This window comes from Haemaphysalis longicornis, unplaced genomic scaffold (genome assembly GCF_048455015.1).
Source record: "Haemaphysalis longicornis isolate Haplotype H1 unplaced genomic scaffold, Haemaphysalis longicornis Haplotype H1 scaffold_2, whole genome shotgun sequence".
In the NCBI taxonomy this organism is placed as follows: domain Eukaryota; kingdom Metazoa; phylum Arthropoda; class Arachnida; order Ixodida; family Ixodidae; genus Haemaphysalis; species Haemaphysalis longicornis.
This window is the reverse complement of record NW_027526295.1, coordinates 268,493,261-268,512,989: the sequence shown is the minus strand read 5'-3', so window position 1 is coordinate 268,512,989 and position 19,729 is coordinate 268,493,261. Positions and strand designations below refer to the sequence as shown.

The following is a 19,729-nucleotide window of genomic DNA, read 5'->3' as shown; positions in this document are numbered from 1 at the left end:
AACAAGTTACGGCTGTTATGGATATTTAAACTTCTCTCCGTATACCTGATTGAAATTCTTCCACCTCTGCCTTTGGCGCGATATTATAAAATATCTTCCAAGCGCCAACTCCAGATAGGTGGCCCGGGTCTCACCTCTCGTTGGAAGAGTCGTGCTGACAGTCGCGTCTTTTCTTGCCTTTCCGATCTTTCTATCATACTAAAGAAGACAGCGCATATTTCAAAACGAGCGCGGAAAAGACCGACTAAGGAAGCGTCGGCAGCCGTAGTCCTTTCAAACTGCTCGCTGCGAAAAAAAAAAAGAGCAAAACGAGGGAAGCAGTCTACGTGAGCGGCCTTGTTACACGAGGACAGTACGCCAGGGGACATTTGGAGTCGAGAAAATTACGTGAACCCTCATAGATTTAAGCATCTCTGATGATTCCAGAACGCTGTCCTTCGGAGCTTGCAGGATTTGCGATTCATTGTATTTGTCATTGTAACTTAGCGTTGGAGGCAGATCGTTTTGTTTATTATTATTACGGAATGAGCTTTAGCCGTGACTAATGAACATTTAATATTTACACTGCAAGCTTACATCCAAGCGTTTATTTGTTGGTGTTTGTTCTTTGCATATATGGATATGGGCTAAGAACAGGTGTTTAATTATTGTATATATACATATATATATATATATATATCAGAGTGTCGAACCGAAAAAAATACCGGTTCGGTTACGGTTCGGGTTCGGGTGAAATAATTTCGTTCCGGTTCAGTTCCGGTTCAACAAAATCACGTACCGAACCGGTTCGCGAACCGGTTCGGGAGCTTGAACCGGTTCGCGAACCGGTTCGATGAGTTGAATTGTCACTGAAATTAGAAAAAAAATATTTAGTAGTTTAAAGCGACAGTAAAATCAAAACACAAACAAAAACTCAAAATGCTGCTGTTCCCCAAGGGCAGAGGCGCAATAGCAAAGCAAACTTTAAACATTCACGAGATATTAGAAAAACAGAGGAAGTGGTGACGATTTACCACCTACTTTCTCGTCCAGACTTTATGTTGTCCTAGCCACTATTCATATAGCAACCGCCAAGAGATATGACGGTGGGATATATTTTCTGCCTTTTCATTTTTCGCAATCGTCGCTATGGAATCGCCCATCACGCTAACCTTGAAGCCTTAAATTTAGGTCTGCGTACTGGCGCGTACAAATATCAGCGCTTAATAGTGTGCATTACAATCAGTATGTCATCGTACCGCCTGACCCCCGGCCATCGTTCCGTGTGCTACATTGCGGAATATTATAACAGATTATGCTGTTACAAAATGAAAGGGAAATTTGACACGCGGAGCATGAGATGAACCTTTTTGGGTAGACGCTCTTCAATTCGTCCACAGCAGTACTCCCCTCCGACCAGCCGCGGTGGCTGAGTGGATAAGGCGCTGCTGAGCGCGAGGTCGCGGGTTCGATTCCCGGCCTCGGCGGCCGCTTTTCTGATGGAGGCGAAAAGCAAAAACGCCCGTGTGTACGAAATTTCTGCGCACGTTAAAGATCCCCAGGTGGTCAAAATTAATCCGAAGCCCTCCACTACGGCGCGCCTCATCGCCTGCGCTGCGTCGGCGCGTTAAACCCCACAATCAAATCAAATCAGTACTCCCCTCCGGAACGAGTAGCAGTAGAAGTAATGTAGCGAATTGGGCAGTCAGTACAAGTGCACCTTCGAAAAAAAAAAGCAGATCTGAAAGAGACAAAACTGCAGAACAAACAAACAGAAAAGATGACCGCTGTGCGAATGGGACAGTGTGAGGTACCGGCCTGCCTTTCTGCACGTGTCATCTGCTTTATTACTGTTTCTGCTTCCAAGACAAGGTCAAAGGCTGCAGTTTCTTGCCAAGGGATTAACTGCGCACCTTAACAGTTTACGCTGACATATCTGTTGTTATTTGTACTGTAAAAAACGGAGCTTGTCCACTGTACTGTCCTCAAAAACGGTCGTGGGTAAGGGACATCGAAGCCACTTGTGGTCAGCAGCAGGCGGTTTAGCCACTGAGCAGCTCCTGCGGTCATACCTGTCAAGTATTAACAATTTGCAGGTGTCGGACCTTTTAAACAAATTATGAGGAGGAGGAGGAGGAATAAACTTTATTTATGCGAACGTTAGGTGCTGCTGTCTGGGCACCCGCCTGGTGGGGGGAACAAATTATGAAATGCAAAAAGTTTGCACACATCGGGAATGGGCTTTCGCTGCTGCGCACTGGAGCACTCCTGCAGCCTGATTGCTCCACTAAAGTCGCAGCTAGGGAAGGGCAAAGTCGTTTTATATCCCCTGCAAGCTGCGGAGAATGACATTTCGTTTGGTCAGCTTGCACTACGCTCGCGCTTCCAGCAGAAACAGACCATTGCTACATTGGTGCTCATTCATTTCTCTTGTTGTTACATAGAGCGTGATAGTGTTCAATTGTCTGGAGGGGAAAGTGCGTGAGCGGGTACGAAGTTGATGGTTCGTGGAAGAAAAAAAGGCCTGAATTGCATTGACTGTGCAGTGTCAACAGCGGAGGGTCGAACCGTTTCGGCATGAACCGGTAACCACTATTTCTTTTTTCGGTTCAGTTCCGGTTTGGGTTCAGCGCGCTCAAAAAATAACGGTTCGGGTTCGGGTTCAGTTCCGGCAAAAATACCGGTTCAGTTCCGGTTTCCGGTTCGGTTCAGTTCCGGTTCGACACCCTGATATATATATATATATATATATATATATATATATATATATATATATATATATATATATATATATATATATATATATATATATATATATATATATATATATATATATATATATATATGCCAGTTCAATGCTTGACCACGAGGAACTCACCCGACAGGTCACACTACCATCTGTTCTGAACATTTATTTTTGCTTTCACCCCTCCCCCCTTTTTCGTAATGCAGAGGTCTTCACAATGCGATCTTCATTCCAGTTTCAGAGTACATCATGTCATTTCTTTAACGCGTAGTTTATATAATATCGGGGTGAGCGCTCTACCCTATGGTGATTGTAATGAGGTGGTCGAAGGACCCGCATTTCGCAGATTTTACCTCAACCTCCTCGGTTTTTCATTGTGAATGGTAAATGAAATAACACAAAAAGAAAATCAAATTGTTCACGCTTTTGATGTGTAGCCATCCGCGGCATACTCGTCGCTAAAGGCAAAGTTCACTGTAGAGGTCGATGTTCAGGGCGACCATTTATTCGGAAGCTCGAGCGAGGAACCCCACGCGCACATCCCATGACTGATTAGTATCTGCAGTGGATCAGGACGAAGCGCTGGGTGTAAGCTAGGGTTCATGATAATGTAGAGATGAAGAGGGGCACTGTAATCAGTTCAGAATCGTCGCACCAAGCGTGGCTCTGGCAACCTTCACCGCTGGAATGGCCAAGGGCGCTTACATTTCCTTCCCTCCTGGGGTGGAAGAGGCCACCTGGCCGCAAGTCATTCTGCGGTTCGACGTCTGAAGGGTTTCCACCGAGACTTGTGAACAGTCTCGACACCATGGCGACATCGGTCTTTCAGCGGACCTATTGATGTGACGCGGTAATTAACTGGAGTCTCTTCAAGGATGAGGTACGGCCCAAGAAATCGAACAAATTTCTCACAGAGTCTGGGTGTACGTAGCGGAGTCCAAAGGAGGACCTCGTCCGCAGGGCGGAAACGGACACAGCGATGGGTCGAATCAGAGCGGGACTTCCGGGCACGTTGCGCAAGCGTGCTTATTGCTGGCAGTGAGCTAGCCGCGAAACATACTGGTCATGAGTTGGTGCATCAGAGGGAACAGGTGCGGAGAAGAAGGGCGACTCGAATGTATAAGAGGGAGACCAGCTTAGGACGAAAAAGAAGGGAGAGTAACTAGTAGTACGCTGCAGGGCAGTAATAGGCGAACATGACAAAGGGAAGGATAATGTCCCAATTACGATGGTCGGATATGTATGTACAGAGAAATCATGTCGGAGAGGGTTCGGTGAAAGCGTTCGGCTAGGCCGCTGGTTTGAGGATGATAACCGGAAGTTTTGTGCCCAGAGTTTAAAACACACAGAAGCTCTTCAACGATAACGGGGATTGGATTGGAAAAACGTTCATTAAACTGGCAGTAAAGCGCGCATGCGCGCTTCGGACGTAGCCGTCTTCTTGGCGGGTGCTCTGCGAGGATCCTCGCTCGCCGTTGCCGGTTCGCTAGGTTCCTGCCTAACCGGCGCCTCAGTGACCTGGTGGACGGCCTGTAGTTGTGTGTCTTGGTGATCACTCCGCGTTGCTTCCTCAAGCTGCGGTGGTATACGTCCTGAGTTAGCTTCGCTTGGATGTTTGGAGCAGTCCCACGACGCAGAGACATGTGCGTGCGGGATTCTACGCAGGAAGGAGCATATTAGGTCGCTTACTTGTTAATTTTTGAGTAATATGCCGTGCCAAGAAATGCGTGCGTGAGGAGCTGAGCGCCATCGGTTTGTTTCGGTAACAAGGTGAGAAAAATAACCAAAAAGAGAATGAAGTAGAACACGCAAAATGAGGGCTTCTCCAAAAAGAAGTGCCGAGAACGAGGGTCTCATTTCAAGATAGCCTGCCCGCAAAATTCGCCGAACCAGAAGCCCCGCTGTTAATTTTTTTTTTTTTTTTGCGGCAGCAACCTTTAAAAGAGGGGAAATTATGATGCACTCCTTTATGCGGGGCCATTTCTTCAAAACCCGTTACTTTTTTTGTCTGGTAAATGAATGGGGCGCTACCTTTATCTCTATTTGCCCATATTGGAAGTCACCCTTGGTGTGCTTGAAGGAAACGCCATCGTTTATCCTGTTTCTAGAGACAGGAAGTGCGACAGTTTCAACTGTGCCCTCAAGCACCCGAGAAGAAGCACCACCCTTATTTCCTTCGGAAGGAATGCCGGAAGCAAGAATTTCGGAACAAGTGCTCTCGCCCAATCCTAAACGCGTTCGGCGAGGCTCACCTGGGGGCGCCTGTGAAGATTTTCTTCATTTCCGAAAAGAATGACAAAATGCATTCTCGAAATGGTTTGGGACTCTTCTCTCGGTCTCCTTAAAAACGCAAAAAAAAAAAACGGTGCCGTTGTTGTACTTGCGATAAGAACTTTGTCGCATTTATACGAGCGTGTTTTGCAGAGAAACAGCCCCTCGTATTCTTATCATAGTGGTCAAAAATATTTTTGTGTTTCTACCTGGGGCTATGCAGCGTGCCGAAGTGGAGGTCTCCGAATTGATTTTTACCACCTGGAGATTTTTAACGTGCGCCGAAATCTCGACACACAGGCATTTTCGCTTGCGGCCTCCATCAGATAAGCAGCCACCGCGGCCGGGATCGAACCCACGTCTTTGTGCTCAGCAGCGCAAGGCCTTAGTTACTGAGCCACGGCAGCGGGTGAGAACACTCATCAGAAACGGGATCACCCTCCTTTACAACTACGGTTGCCTAATCGCAGAGCGAAATAGAGGTGTTCCCCCCGAAATGGGACATATCGCATGCAAGAACCCTGAGAGATAAGGGCAGATAAGAAGTGCGTGAGTTATTTTAGAAAGCGCGAGTTCAATAAGGGGTACTCACGTGCAATTAAAAGCTAAATATTCAAAAAGAGAATTCAAGGAGCGATAGGTTGAGAGAGAAAATTCATTTGCACCCTTAAGAATTCCGCGGGAACTGAAGGATCTTGCCCCGACGACAACTGGGATAGTTGCATGTTAAATACAAGAACTTTAAGACGAGCGCAAGGCTGGGCGTGCAAGGCTGTGCTTGCAAGGCTGTGGAAGTGCTGTTCGTGCGCGTGTGTGCATGTGAGTGCAATCAATTTGCCCTTGTAAAGATGAAATTGTTGGTTAAACAGTTATTTTTTGACAGTTATAACAAGGCATTTTAGACTAGACTACAAAAAAGCAAGAACAAAACAAAAACGACATAAACGGCGACTGAAAAGGAAAACTTCGTGAAAGCGTGAGGTTATCTTTAGATTATCTTATTCACGGCACAGGCCGCAATCGCCACCCTAGCTTCTAGGCCCCCCAAAACACCATCTCGACCATAAGAAATTTGATTGGGATCAGAAACAGCTACAGCCCCCCCCCCCCTCTCCACAAAAACACGCTCACTAGCCTTTTTGTTTACTGCTAAAGGAAACGTACCAGCTGCATATTTTTAATAATTCCCTAGCAACATGAACCCTACCGGGTGAATGTAATAAGAGAGTTAAACCGACACACAAATTAGGCCCAAAGGATGACTTATATAACTTCAGGCCTATATCTCATACTTGCACTGCCAGCAAACTACCTGAACACATTATCTCAAAGCATATCAATATATATACCTCGAGTATCGGAACGCATCATCTCACCTTTTCAACATGGTTTCCTCATGAGGATTTCTACAGTCACGCAACTAATAGAACTGACCCATGATTTATCCCTAAGTGTGGATAACCAAAAACAGGTCGACCTTATCCTATTAGACTTTTTCAAAGCTTTTCATGCTTCGCATAAAAATTTCATGCAAAAATTATAATGTACATTAGGCAATGGCTCCTTTACGCAATGGATCGAAAACTTTCAATTGCCAAGTATCCATAACAGTTCCCGTGACATCCGGTGTCCGCCAGGGTTGTGTTCTTGCTTCGACCTTATTCTTAATTTTTATCAATGACTTGCCCTCTGAAATTCCCGTCAACGTCAGAATTTTCGCGGATGATTGTATAATTCATCATAAAATAAACTCTCCAGGAGGTCGTCTTGCCCTAAAGAGAGCCCTAGAAACGGTATCAAACTGGTGTTCTGATTGGCAAATGTTACTGAATGTAAAAAAAAATTGCGTTAATGACATTAACAAGAAAAGGTGAATGGTCAGAGTTTCCATGTACCATGAATAGCATCCCACTTCCTTGAGCAAGTCTTCATAAGCACCTGGGCGTCACTTTTACCAGCGATCTCAGATGGGATGCCCACGTTTCTAACCTTACATCAACCGCGTTGAAAGTACTATTTTTTTCTGAGACGACGCCTCCGGCTAGCACCTACTGATATTAAACTGTTAGCCTGCAACATGTTGACCCATTGTCAAAATTTTCTAGGACAATCCTAAGTGTTGTCGACTACAAAGAATTCAAACAATAAGCGTTACCTTTAATAGGGACAGAATTGTTTTATGATAGTAAGAAAGAAATGTGCTAGCTTCCCGGCATGAAACGTTTAAGCCTCTCTCCGGACGTAAGTTTGCACACTGAATTTTTTGCGGCCTGCGCACTTTCGGCTTGGCCTAGAAATTTTTGACAAACACGTACGTCAGATCTATTCTTGAATACATTTTTTTTGTTCCACTGAATGAAAGAACATATTGCTAAGCTAGAAGGGATTGAAGCAAAAGCCGTGCGATTAATTTTTAACAAGTTTAGACAAACGGACTCACCAACCGAAATTCTTAAAAAAGCAGACATGCTAACGCTGCAAGAGGGAGCAAGACACCCATGCATACGATTCACGTACCAGCTGCGCCATAAGCAAACCAACATCAACGCCTCCAAATACATTTCAGTAAAAAAATCAAGACCCACGCGTAAACAGCCCCTCGAAATACTGCAAGAATACTAGTCGGCACGGATTGTTTCAAACACTTATTCTTCCCATCAACAATAAGGGAAGGAAACATCCTAGCAGCCGTGATTACTAGAAGCAATTCTGTAAATATATTTTCATTCCTTGCTGTAGAACATTTGCATTCGGAACCCTAACATGGCGCTATTGAAGTCATCCTCGCAAAAATCGATTGTTTTAAACTGTGCGATTCTTTCGGCTCTTTCACACTGTAAATAGTTGCATCTGGTGAAATCATTGTGTTCAAACTTGACTGTTAAAACTTGGTTAAATCTTGTTAGAATTTGGTTGTTAGAAATGGTTAGAACTTGGTAAGCAACAATGTAACGCGTATCCTAAACGATGTACAACTTACGGATATTTTATTGTGTTTTTCCTATGTCCTTTCTGCGAAAATCCCGACAATGAATTGGCAGTATTTTTAAATAAAATAAATATAAATAAATAATGCTAGACCATTACCGTTACTACTACTTGTTAGCTGGGTCACTTGACATAGCGGTGTTTTTTAAAGTACCTTCAATTTTCGCGCGCACTTCGCTTTAAAAAGCGGCAATATTTCCCAGAATAATAGTACACAGACAACAATTCTGAAGAGAGGCGAGTGACCACACTAGGCAGTCGAACATCAGCGAACATTATTTTGTTTCGTCGAGATTGGAACGGGCCGCGAGGAGAGGGCGCGCTCTCGAAGTCACATTTCAGCCACGAGCCCCGGCTAGCGCATAATCGCAACGCAAGTAAGGCACGCGCTAATGACATTGCCGTTAATGGAACACGAGCGTACATACACCGCTTGTACGAATAACGATCGCGGGCAATCCGTGCCCCGCCTGCCCTGCCCCCCGTACACGGCTTCGTTAGATAATTCCAATTCCTGGCGGATGGGGCCTGCTTTTCCTTACGCTTGTCCTCGCCTCCTTTCGCTTGATCTCCGCCGCGGCACTGCCGCAGTTCTCGCGAACAAATGAGCCAATCTGGCGTGCACTCGTTTGCATAAGCACTCGCCTTCGGCGACTCAAACCCGCTGGGTCAGCGCGCATTCGAGCAGCGCCGGTCAGGGCTGGCGAACCTCTCTGGAATCGCAATCTTTGCGCGCGCGCCGAATAAGGCTGCGCCACAGGAGGCGTAGTGGAACGGCAGCGAGGCTACGATCGGCCGTGCCTCTGGAGCGCGTGTTCTTGGGGGACTTGGCTTATCGGGAGTTTAGGGTAGGCTTTAAGGTCGTTATCGGGACACTCATAGCTGCTTTTAGCGTTCCTTTTACGGGAAACTAATGTGTAGAACAGTTAGGGTGCTGTGGACCTGTTTCTTGACGCCACCTCACGCAGCCATGTATAGTAACGATTTTGTCACGCAATGTCTTGGCCCCCTGGTGGCAATGTGACAAACAACTGTTAGTGTCGAGGCCGCCTGCACGTCGACTGCTCATTCACGTTGCGTACGGGGAAAAACACGCAAATGACTGCTCTTTTAGCAGTAAGTAATGGCTTGGATACTTTTCCGTTCAGGTTTCATCAAGGGATGGAATAATCAGTGGCCGTCACGGCATAAGGAGTTCATTTTACTCAGTGAAATACAGCAGCAGCGATAGCTTGCAACGTAAAATGTGTTAATAGCTTCATTTTGACACTTCCCAGTTATCTTATGCAATAGTGCAATCATCCCCCATCTTGACAGCGTGAAGGTACCTTGTTGAAATTGGCGTGGTTGTTGCGGGAGAAAACTATACTACATGAGAAAGGGAAGTAATGATGGCGAGACCAGTGCACACCCACGCATTTGCCGCAGCATTATTAACTATGGGGACAATCAATTATTCAATCAAACAAGTTTTTTGGAACGACTTAATAGGACATGGTTGCCGGCTGGTTGTTTCATAACGAGCGAAGGAATCAGTCTGCGCAAAGACAAGGACGAAGACAGAGAGGACAAGTCAATGCGCTCGTCTTATCCTCTCTGTCTTCTCCCCCGTCTTTCGCGAAGATTCATTCCTTCGTGCGTTATGGAGGAGAAAATGGGGGAGGGGTGTAAGGGGCGGAAAAATGAGCAGAATCATATCTGTAGGCACAAGCCTAGGACTCCAGTCGCGATGGCTCTAGTCTTGGCCCCCTCTAACACGTCTAGTTGGTTTAGAAGGGAGGTGTTGCTGGAGCCGCTTCCCATGATTCAAAGGAGGGGGGTGGGGGAGAGGCGCAGTTGTTAAGTGCGTTCGCCCGTAGGCGAGGGCATATCCACGTTGTGTGAAGCAGTGTTCCTGTTTCTCGACGAAGCTTGCCGTGATCATGGAGGTTTCGGTTCTTGTGGCGCAACATTTTAGACAGCCTGGATTGGTGGATGAAAGTGTTGGTCTGAATTTTCCGAGAGTTGCGCTTCCTGCTCAATGAGTTCTTTATGTGGTGGTGGGAATGATGATCTCGCTAGTCTTGCAGCAAGGCGACTAGGAGAAGCTCGCCAAAAATGGCTGTGCTGAAGGAGTGTGGCACGCATTCGTCAGCTCCGGGGTTTGTGAGATCGTCCGCCGCTGAGTTGGCTGCTTCATTTCCTTGTGGCCCTTCGTGACTCGGGGCCCATGTGATGTTGTATGTCTTGAATCGATAACCGAGAACAGAGTGTATTAGGAATTCTTCCAACTGTTATCAGTCTGACTGCATCTTGGGAGTCTGTTATTGTTAAGAGTTCTTTTATGACTCCCGCTCTGTCTGATAGCTGAGAGAATCGCTCCCTTTTTTTGCGACACAAGGGGGGCGCCTTCTAGCGGACACTCCTGGAACGATACGTAGGGAATACTGGCACATGACGCCGGCAGCGTTTATTGCATAGATACGCACGAGTGTACTTCGTGATGACACACACAGACTGCTTCTTGAATTACGCAAATTGTCACCCGAAAACGAAGTTATTTTGAAGGAAGAAGGGGACAGGGTCGAAAGGAGGAGATCTGCCAACGCCGGCCACTAGCGTTGAGAAAAGCTTCTTCTTTTCCCGCGTAAGTTGACCATTCCCCGCATATCCAGTTAATGACGGCCTAGTACAGTGTTAAAACTCGGCCGCGTTTAGCAGGTAATACACTAAATCATGTTTAGGGTACGAAGCCACGTTCTAGCCCAGTCAGTACCCTAGAACACTGACAGAATGCCGTCCTTTCTGGCTTAACTACAAAAAGATAGTAATAATACGTGGTCCGACCCCATAGCGTTGGGGCTTTGATACTGCTGTGTTGTATTGTTTTATTTTTCGTGAGTTATGCCCATCGACCCTTGCGTGTGCCAGCATAGTTACGTAAGAACGACGGTGTGCGAGGGCGCTCGTTGAAGGGCGGCGTTTTATGTAAGGTAAACAAGTAAAATAGCCAGCAAAAGGTACGCCAGCGAACTGAGTCGATATAATAATGATTTAAAATCAACATATACTCAAAAACATATCCTAAAATTTTATAAAAAATGTTTTAGTGGCTACTAGAATTCCAGGGTGCCTTTTAAAATATGTATAGGAGCATGTCCTCTGCTTTGTGTCCCCCATATCCAGTTGCGAGTTTGTCACGCTAGAGGTGCCACTGCAGAATCTATTCGACAGTACGATTGATCCATTTGCTCCTGGTTTGAATAAATTTCCGGGGAACATTGTAATAAATATATGTCTCCCTACGATGAGTTAAACTATATTAGCCTTATTACGTAATGTACTTACCAAGTTATAGCCTCCGTGAGACTAAAAGTAGGGCATGATTTTTTTTTTGCTCTTGAACGACCCGAGTTGATCGCAGATACTTCAGCGTACACCAGGTCGGAAGCCGGTGTGAAAGATGAGCCTTGAATAAAAGTTCACTGGTCCATAGGATGGTTTGAGTCGATTAATGCGATCCCTGCGTTTATTAAATAAAAAAAAGAACACAACTTCTAGGGTCCTGATGAAAGCTGGGGGAATATTTCTAACCCGGCCATGTTGCGCCTGACGAAACCTATGCTCACGTACGGTGAGGCTGCTATCTCGTAGTCATTAGCATTGTGCCAGGGAATAAAACAAAAAAGCCTGCCAATAAAAAAATTAAGTTTCTCGCATGGCTGCATATGTTTTCTGGTCACGCGGGATAGGTAATGACGAGTTACGCAGCAGAGATAATAGGATATTGAAGCGAGCCCAGCTTACGCATGTTTGTGTGCAGTATTGTCTGGTACACTAACTCAATGAACGAGACAACTAGCCGAAAGGGACTGCTACTAGTTGTGGCGTGAATAACATGCTGTATTTGGGATCGTGAACCGATGCGAGGTAACTATTTCATGGATATGGGAACTTTTCGTTTCATCTAGCATCCTTATCTTTTGACAAATATGAAATAACGACTGGCAGAAAAAGGGAGGCAGGGAGGCAGGGAGGGAGACTGAAGAAAGGAAGAAAAGATGAAAAAAAAGGAACAACAAAAAGAAAAAGAACGATTACACGGCACAAGATGGAAGAGAAGGAATACACGTTATGGTAGAGAAAAAAAATAAGGCAGACGTATCGAAAAAGAGCTGATCGGAAGTATAGAAGGAGTGAAAGACAGGACCGTGAGATAGCGCAGAAGTGCCCCGATACACGACAGCAGGAGAACCGCTTGGAGGCATAAACACTGATAGACCCCGAAAAGCAAGCACCAAGTCCACTGTGAACTCTGAGTTGTAGTGGCTGCGGTCACAGCCTCGGCGGAGGTACAGAGAAGACCGGGCACTCAGCATGCGCAGCTAATGGCAGCGGTGTTTAGCTTGGGAGTAAGTGCCTTCTCATCAGGCCCGTCATGCTTCTATAAGGCTGCGGTTTGGGTCGATAGCGCCAGCCGGCACGCGAAATAGCTTTGGGGAAAATTTGTGCGCTTTTTTTTCTTTTTGGTCTCTTACCAGGTCAGCCAGATCACACTGCTGAGATGAGGTCGCCATCCTTGCTGATAACATCCTTCTCTCCATTTTTGTTATTCTTAGCCTGACTCCTAGCCCGAAGCACTACTCCTAGTCTACAACTTCTTCGCCATTGCCATTAGCATTTTTTCCTTTCACTCAGTCCTCTTCTTCTATTTCTTGTGTAACAGAATATCGCTTCCCTTCCCTGATAAAAACAATTTTGCCTGCTCACTTAGGCTTATTTTCTGTTCTAAGGAGGCCCGAGATCGTTAATGGTGTAGGACCATCTTTGGCTACATTACATTCCAACATCCCTGGGCTTTTTATGGCGCGGCTTTATTGCGGGGCGTTATCACAGCTCTTTAGAGCCTTCGGTTCTATCAGAAGCGTGAAGGTAAATGTTCGTTAATACGGGATTGGAAACAATTTTAAGAAAAAGCCGGACGCTCATCGGAGGGATAGTTTTAAAGAACTGTGCTCACATAATTGAGAAACGCACAATCGGGCTCATATACGAAATTACTGAACCCTACAAAAAGAAAGTTCTTTTTGTAAGAACCCGCATTCACAGTCCTAAGTCCGATTATGGCCCCCTATCTGACGACTTCGTGCGCTGGCTTTTTTTTTTAAGTGCGGACATTACGATTAGGGCCTTGAGTTAGTACTGTTATTAAATGAGCTTTCAAAACATTTGCGCGTTGCAGTGCTTAGGTATTTTCCTGCATTGATTTGCCGTACCCAAATTTTGATCGCTCTCAAAATAGTACATCTAAAAGCGTAGCTAAACCTCGACATACATCTAATGAGCCCTGTCATTCCAGCGTCTTCATCTGAGTAATGCTCCTTAATTACGCTGATATTTACTCAACTCGAGGAGTACGAAGCCATGGCTGGGGGCTTGGGGCGGCCAAGAAACATTTTTCTTGGCAGCATTAAAAATTGCGAAGTTGCATAATTCCCGGGAAACCACCCAACCTACTCTCGTTTATCGACCACACTTTCAAGATATCGACAAAACCGATAGACGGTCTTAGTTTCTGTTGTGCCGTTAAGAAACGGAGGAAGAGCATGACTGGTTTCGACGCACGGAGCAGTGACATTTTCAGGGCGTGCTATGAACCGAGTAGTCTGTAAAACGTTCCAGGCTGTCTTTAACTCATCCCCTCCCCCCTTTTTTTTCTCTCTCTCTCTTGCGCAGCCAAGCTGGATGCGGTGAAAACGTACATGCGCATGCGCCACGTGCCGGAGCACCTGCAGAACAAGGTGATCCGCTGGTTCGACTACCTCTGGCTGACCCAGAAGTGCTCGGACGAGGAGCGCTCGGTGGGCTGCCTGCCCGACAAGCTCAAGGCCGAGATCGCTATTCACGTGCACCTGGACACGCTCAAGCGCGTCGAGATCTTCCAGAACACGGAGGCCGGCTTCCTCTGTGAACTGGTGCTGCGCCTGAGGCCCGTCCTCTTCAGCCCCGGCGACTACATCTGCAGGAAAGGTTCGACCGCGATGCAAGAGCGAGCACCGAGGCTTAGCTCTCCCTACCGGGGTGGCGGGGCACGCCGCAGCGGAGGGCTTCCGATTAATGTCAAGTACAGCAAGCCCCCTCGTTATAACGAAGCCGCTTTATTCGAAGTTTCGCTCTACTCGAAGCTTTTACAGTCTCTACTGCAGTGCAAAAGTAATCAATCATCGCGCTTTTCACGAATCACAGCTTATACCGGATTTTCGTTCCAAGAACATTGATTCTGGGGTTGACTCTGCGTGTTAACCTTTAACGTGCGCCCAGATTTCGCGCATTTTGCCTCCATTAGAAGAACTTTTCTAAATGGCAGCCGCGGACTCTTGAACCGTAACGTGATGCCTTAGCCGTTTGATCGTTTGACCAATGTATAACGTTGGTGGGTACTGCATAGGCACGCCCCCAGTGCCGGAGGTTGATGGGTGATATAAGGGTGCTTGGTTCTCCTTGGGTAAAAGAGAGATATTGAGGCGAAATCTAGGCATTTAAGATTGACGACGCAGAGCTGGGTTTGAATAAAAATATATGTGTATTACGTTGTACGAACTGAAAATTTTCTTGTTTCTATTATGAGTAGATGGGTTTATAAGCTACGTCTGCTGACGCAGCAGTATCATTCATTCTATAGCTATTTTATACTGAACATGACCAGATGGTTTTCCTTCTGGTGCAAGAAAGTTGTAAAATTAGAAAAGCACTAAACGAATAACTAATTTTACATTATCATTAGTTCCAAAAACGTCATGGCCTTGGGCACGATTTTTTTTTTTGCAAGATGCCGTATCATGTTAACTATTGCAAATTGTTGATAGAATCTTGTTAAAATATCTGCATCTTTGTTCGAGGAACTGCTTTAAAAGTGGGTACAGGTATTTCAGGTTGCTGCAGGTGGCTTACTATAGGAGATTTTACACACAGCGCCCTGGCGCTAGATAACCAGAACTATTCTTTGAGGCCCAATGAACGGCGAACAGTTAAAGCCTCAGTGAGGTGTCGCTATTAGTAGGTTCCACTCCGATGGAGCAAAAAATAAATATAAGTTTAGGAGTTCTTTTTAGCATGCGGATGATATTAAACAAGACATAATTTCCTTGATGACAAATGTATTGACGTTATGTATACTTAGCGAAAATTCCCGCACCTATTTATGCATTATGACATCTTGCAACATTGTGCAGACTGGCAGCCGACGCCTAGTATTGGTTCCGAGCGTGTACAGTATGTTATGCGTCGGTTTGTGGCAGTGCAGCTATGTATGCAAATGGCCATAAAATGTTAAGGTTTACAGATTTAGATTCTTCGGGAAAAATAAATAACCACAGTAACGAATTGTTAACTTCGCATTCAAAACACGGAAACTAATCTTGTGCAAAATGGAGAGACGAGCTATTTGGTGAACATCCATGAGTAAAACCTAAGCGCAAACTGACTGAGGTACGAGAAAAAGAAGCGACACCAGCGCTTACTATCAATTGAAAGTTTTATTAAAATCGAAAGCACATACATGCCATGCCAAGACCATATCCGGATTAGGGGTTCGGATTGTATAAGTCACCCGTCACTGAGCGTTCTAGATAAAAATGTGTTACTTCTTAGGGAGAGGGGTTAGAAGAAGAAAAAAGCAAAAGAGAAGAAAGGAAAGAGGGACGGTTGTGCTCATGTATGGCCGTACGCATGTGCGATGGTCACACGTGCCTCATTGTTGGGTCTTGGAAGGGTATATATGTGCTTTCGGTTTTATTAAAACTTCCAGATGACAGTAAGCGCTGATGCCGTTTCCCTTTCTCGTCCCTGTGTCAGTTTGCGCTTAAGTTGCACTCATGAACTACACTTGTACCGCGAGACGCACCTAGCGAGTGGCCACGAATCAACTTAGTCGACGTGCGGTCTCCTACGGCAAGTGAGAGTCTTGCGCTATCGGACTGTTTTTATTTTGACCTACAGCAGTAAAGTGCACTTCGTAGCGGGAAATAGGGAAAGCAATAGAGGGATGTCTGGACAGATATTTCCATGTTTGTCCCCAGGCACCAAAGAAGACGCGATTTATCTCCCTTCAACAAGGCACTTAAAATGCTTAAACACTGTTGGTAACGAAATAGGTCATCACTGGGGCATGTAAGTTAAATGTAGCCCGTTTATTGATATTGCCGCACACCTGTGCAGAAGGGTATTGCAGTAATCCGTACTGCATGAACCAATACCACAAGGCACGGTTTGTCAGCACAACGTACTGATTCGTTTGTGCTTATCCTGAAGGTTTGTAGATCATCCTGTGCAGGTGAAACTGCTAGATTTGTTATTGTTTCACCGCAGAAGAGTTGCCAATAATATGTGCGCGTTATTCTTATCATTTTTTCGAGACTGCTTCGTTTCTCTATTTCGTTTTCTTTTTGTTCTACATTGTAGATGTATTATATGAACACTAAAACTGGACGTCGCGTTTTTTATAGAAATTTTACCATCGTATTTTGCGTAAACGATGGCATGAAGCCATACAGGTAAATATAGCGTGCCTTGAGACCCCGTAAAAAAAATTGAGGTCCTTCTCAAGTCTTACAACGCAAATCTTAAAGAATCCCTACTGTATGACTTAAGCAATACCGAACACCACAAATCATGCTATGTGGAAGTCTGCTATCATCATTTGTAGAATTGCATACGTACATCTTAAAAGGCGCAATATTAAGTGCGGCTTCCGAAGAATGTGTCTGTAAAGTTTAAGGAGGGCCAGCCTGGCGGCACTGCGGCCATGTGTTAAAATAACATCTCTATGCTAATGAACACTTTGATGGCGCCGTGACGCGGGCAACATTCCGTTCGACATTAGGTAAAGAAACACATAGTTGCTGCATGGTGCAGAATGCTGTTAAAAGCGGCGATATACTGCCTACCACTCCAAAATCGATCTGAAAGATCCTAAATACCAAGCCACCGTGATTTGCAAAAAGAAGAAGAGGCTCGTCATTGACTAGAACTAACATTTCTCGAATTTAAAAAAGTTCCCCAGGGCGTCGATTCCACCTTTTCGTTACGGAGGCCGAACAGCAATGCTGAAGAGAATATCGGGAGTGTAAATGGCGCGAAGTGTGCGCAGTAAGTGTCGCGGTTGTACTTACATGGGAAGGGAATGTCGCGTGACGCAGGTGTATGGCCCACGCAATAATGTACACGTACTCTTATTTTCCCTTCCCTCCCCCATCACTCTTCCACAACTGGCGACTATGTGGCAGGCGAAGTCGGCAAGGAGATGTACATAGTGAACCGCGGCCGGCTCCAAGTGGTCACGGACAACGGCAAGACGGTGCTGGCGACTCTGCGCGCGGGCTCCTACTTCGGTGAAATTTCCATCCTCAACATGGGCACGGCCGGAAACCGCCGCACGGCCTCGGTGCGCTCCGTCGGCTACTCGGACCTCTTCTGCCTCTACAAGCAGGTGCGGCCGAACGCTCGAGCTGTTCCGCGCACTGCGGAAACAGAGGTCCCTGCAGATAGCGCGTGAGCAGTGGGAAAGCGAGAAAATTAAATTGAATTAGGCAAACCTCTGCTGCATTTTATGGGAGGAGTCAGAAGTGAGAAATAAAAAATCGTGGTTGATTCCTCTGTCATAGGAATCGGTAAAACACGAAAGCGAAATGTGCAGCGAAATCCGCAGCTGAGCATGATTTGCTCTTCGGTTGCTGTCTTGTGGGTGCTGTCTTGCGAGCGACGTCCTGCTTGCGGGTCGCTTCGGCAAAGGTGTGCTGGCGTCATTTCAGTGACGGATATGACGTCAGTGAAATCTTGGTGTGTCCCGGCATTAAGCACTTTCGTGTTAATTTATAAAACCCGAAAACGAACAGCGCTAAGCATAACGCACTCTTTAGTTCTAAAGGTTGCTTCCCCGTTAGAAGACCCTGTGTGCAGGGGCGCACACTTTACAGGCCGCTTGCTTCGTTCTACTGGCGTCACTTCCGTGACGGATATGACGTCACTCAAATGTTTGTGTATCCCGAAATAAAACACTTTCGTGTTAAAAAAAACGTGAGGGAAAGAGGTGGAGAAAGGAAAAGGTGTCACGAGGTGGAAGACTGGCAGAAAGCCACTGTGTTTTGACGGCACTTGTAGCGAGACAAGCCGATGCGTGGCTAGGTTTCTTTACGCTCGCGTGGTAAACTAACATCCCCCGATAGCTAAGCTGACAGCCACTACGATAGCCTGCATCTTCTTCATAATTCAGGAAAAATATAACCGCAAAAATATTTGCCCAGTGCTGGTTTACAGCTATCGGGTGCTGCCAGCGTTTTCTTCAAAATGCCTCTCGTTTCGTAAACACAATATTTGTTAAAGGACACAATTACCTACTAATTGTAGCTCAGCGTAAAAAGAGCTGGACCCGATTAAGTTTCAAACATAAAAATCGATTTATGACCTTTTTAAAAGCATCCAGGGCAAACAATCTTTGTCTCAGCAGCTAAAAGTTGACAGTAAAGCTGAACTGCAAAATGCAATAAAAAACGTCAACGCGCAAAAAGCGCGGAAAATAAATAATGTTTGTTTAGGGGTGTTTTTGGAAGCGAAGTGCGCCCAAATAATTTCGTGGGTGCTCTTTTCTAACGACGTGCTCGTGCCTGAGAGCGCAAGCTAAAATTTGGAAAATTTACGAAGCGTGTCGATATTCAAGTTGGTCCATAAAATTAAAATTAAGGGTGACATTGCGCAGATAAGGAGGGGGGGGGGGCGGTCACACGACGTACCAAACGCTCAAGCCACACTTTTAGTTTGTGGCGTGGTTACGGACCGGCGAACTGTTGCTAAACACCCTATTATTTTCTGTGTGCTGCGCAAACGCAAATGAATTGGGGAAAAGGGAGATTACGCTTTTGTAACTTCAACGTCGATTTTTTTGTGCGTGTGCTCTTGAAGTTAATTGACATAGCTTTTCTGGGCTGTTTATTACCATAAATCTATTGCAAGTTGCTGTCTGTAAGCCGCAATACGGCATGTAAATGTGGAGGTAATAGCCAAATTACTATACGGTGTCCGGTTTTGTGCGTGCATGCTGCTTCCGAAATAGCACTGTACGGGTAATGATGAACGCCCTAAAAATAAGCACACAAAACTAAGGAAAGCACAAAACGGCTTTGTTTCTTTCTGAATATTTGCATGGCGTATGGTGTTATAGACAGTTTCATGGCGTGTGGAGTTATAGCAAGATCAATATCTCCTCTAGGGACTAAAACAAAATCCATGCCCCAAGCACGCTTTTCCCTGATAAGTTGGAACGCACCCTTGCGTAATCGTGACACCCCTCGTGCTAGTAACTAAGTACTCCTCGTGCAGAAGTACGAAAGCATAGTGGCCGCCCTAGCAATACACATCGAAGACTTGTATCGTGCTCAACGCGACGTTAGTTGGGCGATGACACCTGCAGGGGTATATTATGCGATAACCCTGGGGGCGTGCAGGATGTGGAAGTGCTTGCAAGGGTAAACTGTAGTGACCACCGTATGGTAAGATCTCGAATTAGGCTAGATTTGAGCAGGGACCGCAACAAGCTAGTACGAAAGAAGCCGATTAATGAGCTAACAGTAAGACGTAAAGTTGAAGAATTCAGGATCGCGCTGCAGGACCGATATGCAGGTCTTACCGAGGAAGCAGAGCTTACGACACAGGAAGCCAGCGACAATCTTACAAGCATTATCACTGAGTGTGCAGTAGAAGTCGGGGCCACGA

The 19,729-nt window shown here is 45.8% G+C and overlaps 1 protein-coding gene across 1 annotated transcript in view; it reads left to right on the top strand.

Annotated features, from left to right (window-relative positions):
* The window catches only part of LOC144170678 (cyclic nucleotide-gated channel alpha-3), a 296,313-nt gene that overhangs the window by 261,371 nt on the left and 15,213 nt on the right, over window positions 1-19,729 (top strand). The window contains exons 2-3 of the mRNA XM_077700612.1: window positions 13,700-13,993; window positions 17,248-17,450. Of these exons, the coding sequence (XP_077556738.1) occupies window positions 13,700-13,993; window positions 17,248-17,450 (497 nt within the window). The remainder of the gene's footprint in view (window positions 1-13,699; window positions 13,994-17,247; window positions 17,451-19,729) is intronic.